Source organism: Notolepis coatsorum, assembly GCF_963971535.1.
Source record: "Notolepis coatsorum genome assembly, chromosome: 3".
NCBI lineage: Eukaryota > Metazoa > Chordata > Actinopteri > Aulopiformes > Paralepididae > Notolepis > Notolepis coatsorum.
This window is the reverse complement of record NC_140167.1, coordinates 53,111,090-53,117,036: the sequence shown is the minus strand read 5'-3', so window position 1 is coordinate 53,117,036 and position 5,947 is coordinate 53,111,090. Positions and strand designations below refer to the sequence as shown.

Here is a 5,947-nt window from a genome sequence, read left to right as displayed (position 1 = left end):
GAAATTTATGTTTATATATGCAAATGAGGCACTTCCCCATTAAATATGTGCACATTTATGGATGCAATAAGGCAAAATGAAGTAAAATAAACAACTAAATTTGTGTTATTGACGTTTTATTGTCACTAGTTTCATAGAAGGCATGTTTAGGAAGCAAAATATAACAAAATCTCAAAATCAACAAAAAAAAAAGTAAATTTGCCTATTCACCTGGGGTGTCTCGCCTTAAATGTAGAATGCCAAAACTGTCAGAGTTTAATGTAGAACGGTCCCGACAAAGCTCCTACAGAAGAAGAAAAAAACGTTGATTTCATCCAATGGAAATAATCCGAACATTGTGGGTGTCTCGTTTTCCTCTATAAATGTGATGGAAAAGGCGGAGTTTTCTCCCCGTGATACTCAAGCCTAGACCCGTTGTTATGTAACGGATGAGCGTCTCTCCGCAGCCTCTCCGCCCAGCTGTTCTGTGTTTCAGACGACTGTCTGCGTTTGGCCAGAATTTGCGGCTCGGGACTCTCGTCAAGAGTGACTTGTAGTAGTCCCGTTGGATTGTAAACATGCACATGGACTTTTGCGATTCCATTTCAGAAGAACACATTTGGAAGGAAACCTATCCCTGTTTGAATCTTTTTCTACAACTCTTATTGAAGTGAACCTTTGGAAAGCCGGTGTCAAATTCTGTCTAGGGTGAATTCAATTCTTCCTTGGATTGCCGTTTAAAAACAAGTTCATCTTTAACTTCGTGGGGGGGGGCGTGAATCTGGATATGGGAGCGTGCCTTTGCTTTTCCTCGTGAGTTTTTACAGCACCGGTGCCAAACATGGGAAGTGGAACAAGCAGAGGTAAAAAGGTTGCACCTGCGTGCGTCAGCGAGATAAATGTCTCCAAAAGTAACGATGACACTGTCCATTCTCTGAGACGGGAAAGCCATTCATTCAAGCCATTGAAAATACCAAAGTTTGCTAACTCTACCAACTCATGCAACCACGCACAACAGGACTGCCACAGCGAGGGCCACGACTCTGACTTCTCAGCAGAGGACGATGACCTCGATGTGGAACTGGACCGGGTTTTGGAGGATTTTGAGGATAAAGAGGGGTTTTCGAAAAGGAAACACACACCAAAGAAATCTTCCATCAGACCCAAAACATATGGATTCTGTAATTTCAGACGCGTGCACAGTGACAACGACTTCAACTCGACCCCTCACTTACCAACAACAGAGTCATCAGAAGAGCCACGTGGCCCAGACGAGGGTTCTGTGGAAGTGAACGACAAGAAGGTCAACGGTGTGTTCGGCCACTTCAGAAAACACACTCCTCCGTGCCATAACAACCAACAGAATGTAAGATGCATTCATTTACCTCATTATGTTATACACCCTGATGTCTGATGGGCTATTGTTCGATATGAGTTTGGAAAATCACTGGCAGCATGCATGGTGATATATTAATACCTGTTATGTAAAAAGCGGTAGACTTACACAAGGTCTGGTATAAGGTCACATGTTGAAATGTTACATTCTGAAAATAAAAGCACATGTAATCTTAAGTGCTTGGTATAATTACTTTGTACCTTAACCCTCCACCCCAACAGGGCCTACTCACAAGGGATCTCTGTGTGGAACCGGTTTCCAAGCCAGAAAAAGACTCGTAAGTACCTCCTCTGATCAATTATTGATTTCCGAGCTCAGTGGTGTGCTCACGAATTATGTAAGTTAAGGCCCACCTGCTGTGCTGGATCAAATTCACCCTGACATATCGAAATACCAAACCATTATCAGATTAGTGAGACATCTGACTACAACAACAACAACCCAGTGTTGTTTTGGCTTCTTGTTTGGATATTTTGGAATGTTACATAAGGCTCCAGTAGCCTATAGATATCTTGTTTTTTGTGTGTTTTAAATAAAACATTTTTAAATTCATAGTGTCTCATGAATTAGCATTTCATCTTTGAGATGAGCATAGCATCTCATCTTTGGCACATGGTGTGCCTTTTATGCATTGAGTGGAGATACATGTTTGAAAGCCTATATTATGTACAAAGCAGTTGAATTATGCAGATAAAACGCAAAACAAAAACTATGATTCATCCATTTGTTGACATCATGTGTCTCCTTTCTTCTCCAGATCTCTTGGTGACTGCCATGGTCCCTCTCTCGCCACGTCCATCATCCAGTACGATGGGTCAGAGTTGGAGTTGATGGATAATATTGAGAGAGAGTTCAGCTGACCCCTGACCCCCAGCTGAGACTGCTGGCGAACTGTCTTCAGCCTTTAAAGGAACGTGTCAACATTATGGAAAATGCGCATACCGTCTTCTCCAGAGTCAGACAAGAAGATAAATACCAATTTCCTCTCTGTGCGTTCAGTAGAAGCCATCTGGCTGCAAGCTAGCCTAGCTTAGCACAAATGAATGGAAGCGGATATGGACCAGCTAGCTGTTGGCCAAAAACACCTCTCCTGGAGTTTTAAGCTATAGACACATTTCCCATAGTGTTGCCGTGTTGTGTTCCTTTAACACAGTCACATTCGAATAGAATGGATGCCTACTTAGAAGAGAAGTGGAAAAGTGGCTGGTGGAACCAAAGAGGTTTTTGTCAAATCTCCTACAGATTTCTATCTTGTTTTCAAGCCAAAGAACAAATGCTGCATTGATATTATTTCTATAGCCTACAGCAGTTGTTCTCAGCACGGGGTCCTCGAGGTGGTCCCCAGATTTAAATGTCACTATTATTTCATTGACTAGATGTTATAGCTCAATGAGAGAATACAATAATTATTAATCTGTTCATCACTCTCCACTGCCACCTCCCCGCCTACAGTATAGACTGTATCTCAGACGGAGGGCCCTGAGACAACATCTTATCAAATGGGGGTCCGTGTTCTGATGTGTATCAATTTGGGGTTCCTTGACACCAATGAGGTTGAGATTTGCCATGATCCAGGGGTGTAATTTAAACAGCTGGGCGCCGCTCTGTTCCATATATGCCGAGTTCTTATTTAGCAACATGAAGTCATGTAATTGCATGAGAACAACAACTTAAGTGGTACCAGGAACAATCTCACGCAGACAAAGGGGTGTTCATTGACTGAATTGTCTTCTCAGGTTTTTTTTTAACCCCTGCAGTGGTACGGTGTCCCCGTCACCGTGTCAACACAGAACATTCGCTTATCCGGTGCGGTGACCCATTAGTCTGACTTGTCTGTTAATACGTAAAAGGAAAGGACCTTTTTGGTGTGACGTTTCTCTGGATTTTAAAAACGCATGCAGAGGTTTTGGCAAAAGGCAACGGGTTAGGCTCATGGTTTTAAATTGAATAATGTAATAGTACTCTATCCGCCCAACCTTTAGTGCAGTTTTTCCTTTTGACGTCTCCAACCAGTCTGCAAAGGTATGGGCTGGGATTGTGTATTTAAAGTTCATTTCCTGACCACAGTTCCTGTACTTCTCCACCCGTCCTTAAATGGAATGCATGGCAGAAGGGTTTTCTGGAGGGGCTCAGCTCAGCATGGCCCCTTATTTGGCACTGACTTTTCCGCTGATGGAGACAAGTTTTGGCTGCATACACACAACATATGAGGGCTTCCCGCCACCAAGTGGTGGGATACAAGAACTGCATGTGTGTGTGTGGCTGTGCACACACTCGCACGCTAGTGCACAACAGTTATTTCTATAAACATAAACATTGTTTTCTGTGAAATTATGACACAGTAAAGCAAAAGTTTGGTAACTATTTTGTATTGCAAATAAAAATGAATTAAAGGCCTATTGATTAACTTGTGTTGTGTATATATCTTTTCAAATGTAACAAGAACATTTGCTGTTGCCATTAGAGAATACAAAGTTAATGTGTATGTGCATAATGTGAATATATGTATGTACCTAAACAACCTGCCACCCCCACACATACTGTACCTAAACAACCTGCCACCCCCACACATACTGTAACTAAACAACCTGACCTGCCACCCCCACACATACTGTACCTAAACAACCTGTCACCCCACACATACTGTAACTAAACAACCTGACCTGTCACCCCCACACATACTGTAACTAAACAACCTGACCTGTCACCCCCACACATACTGTAACTAAACAACCTGTCACCCCACACATACTGTAACTAAACAACCTGACCTGTCACCCCCACACATACTGTAACTAAACAACCTGACCTGTCACCCACACACACTGTAACTAAACAACCTGACCCGTCACCCCTACACACTAAACTGTACCTAATGCAAGGGAAATATTATCATGTCATTATAGATCTGTGTTGAAATACATTATTCTATCTCTGATAGCCTTGACTAGTTTAATATGACCAACTAGTAAACTAGTCTGACTACAGCAGACACTAGGCTACAGTCTGACTGTCTCTTTAACGACAAACCAAGGTTAGGAGCATTTGGCCTCTGGTGTGAAAGACATAACAATAACACGGCCTAGCCAAGGCTTGTTTATTCATTTCTCCCACTAGGGCAGATTTAGTTTACCTTTCTGTCATATCTGGTGTCTAATGTACGTTCTGACCAGAGCTCTTGGTCACTTTCTGGTCAGACGCTCGTGTGTTAACATGTTGTGTCTCTCTATAAACTGATCTCTGTGGAAGCACAGATACTAAACTATGTTCTATGTTTTTATATACAAATGACTCAATCTCAATTTCTACAGTTCACTGTCATGGCTCATTTTAAATATTCCACAACACTAAACAACCTGACCTGTCACCCCCACACATACTGTAACTAAACAACCTGACCCGTCACCCCCACACATACTGTAACTAAACAACCTGACCTGTCACCCCCACACATACTGTAACTAAACAACCTGACCCGTCACCCCACACATACTGTAACTAAACAACCTGACCTGTCACCCCCACACATACTGTAACTAAACGACCTGACCCGTCACCCCCACACATACTGTAACTAAACAACCTGACCTGTCACCCCCACACATACTGTAACTAAACGACCTGACCCGTCACCCCCACACATACTGTAACTAAACAACCTGCCACCGCCACACATACTGTAACTAAACAACCTGACCTGTCACCCCCACACATACTGTAACTAAACAACCTGACCTGTCACCCCCACACATACTGTAACTAAACAACCTGACCTGTCACCCCCACACATACTGTAACTAAACAACCTGACCTGTCACCCCCACACATACTGTAACTAAACGACCTGACCTGTCACCCCCACACATACTGTAACTAAACAACCTGACCTGTCACCCCCACACATACTGTAACTAAACAACCTGACCTGTCACCCCCACACATACTGTAACTAAACAACCTGACCCGTCACCCCTACACATACTGTAACTAAACAACCTGACCCGTCACCCCCACACATACTGTAACTAAACAACCTGCCACCGCCACACATACTGTAACTAAACAACCTGACCTGTCACCCCCACACATACTGTAACTAAACAACCTGACCTGTCACCCCCACACATACTGTAACTAAACAACCTGACCTGTCACCCCCACACATACTGTAACTAAACAACCTGACCTGTCACCCCCACACATACTGTAACTAAACAACCTGCCACCCCCACACATACTGTAACTAAACAACCTGACCTGTCACCCCCACACATACTGTAACTAAACAACCTGACCTGTCACCCCCACACATACTGTAACTAAACAACCTGCCACCCCCACACATACTGTAACTAAACAACCTGACCTGTCACCCCCACACATACTGTAACTAAACAACCTGACCCGTCACCCCCACACATACTGTAACTAAACAACCTGACCTGTCACCCCCACACATACTGTAACTAAACAACCTGACCCGTCACCCCTACACATACTGTAACTAAACAACCTGACCCGTCACCCCCACACATACTGTAACTAAACAACCTGACCTGTCACCCCCACACA

The 5,947-nt window shown here is 43.5% G+C and overlaps 1 protein-coding gene across 1 annotated transcript; it reads left to right on the top strand.

The window, feature by feature from the left end:
• The first annotated feature begins 461 nt into the window (after positions 1-461).
• On the top strand, positions 462-3,754 carry LOC311224999 (uncharacterized protein). Its single transcript, XM_084310187.1, has 3 exons — positions 462-1,345; positions 1,597-1,652; positions 2,133-3,754. Exons 1-3 carry the CDS (start codon positions 821-823, stop codon positions 2,233-2,235), a joined length of 684 nt encoding a protein of 227 aa, XP_084166313.1. The 5' UTR covers positions 462-820; the 3' UTR covers positions 2,236-3,754.
• The last annotated feature ends 2,193 nt before the right edge of the window (positions 3,755-5,947 follow it).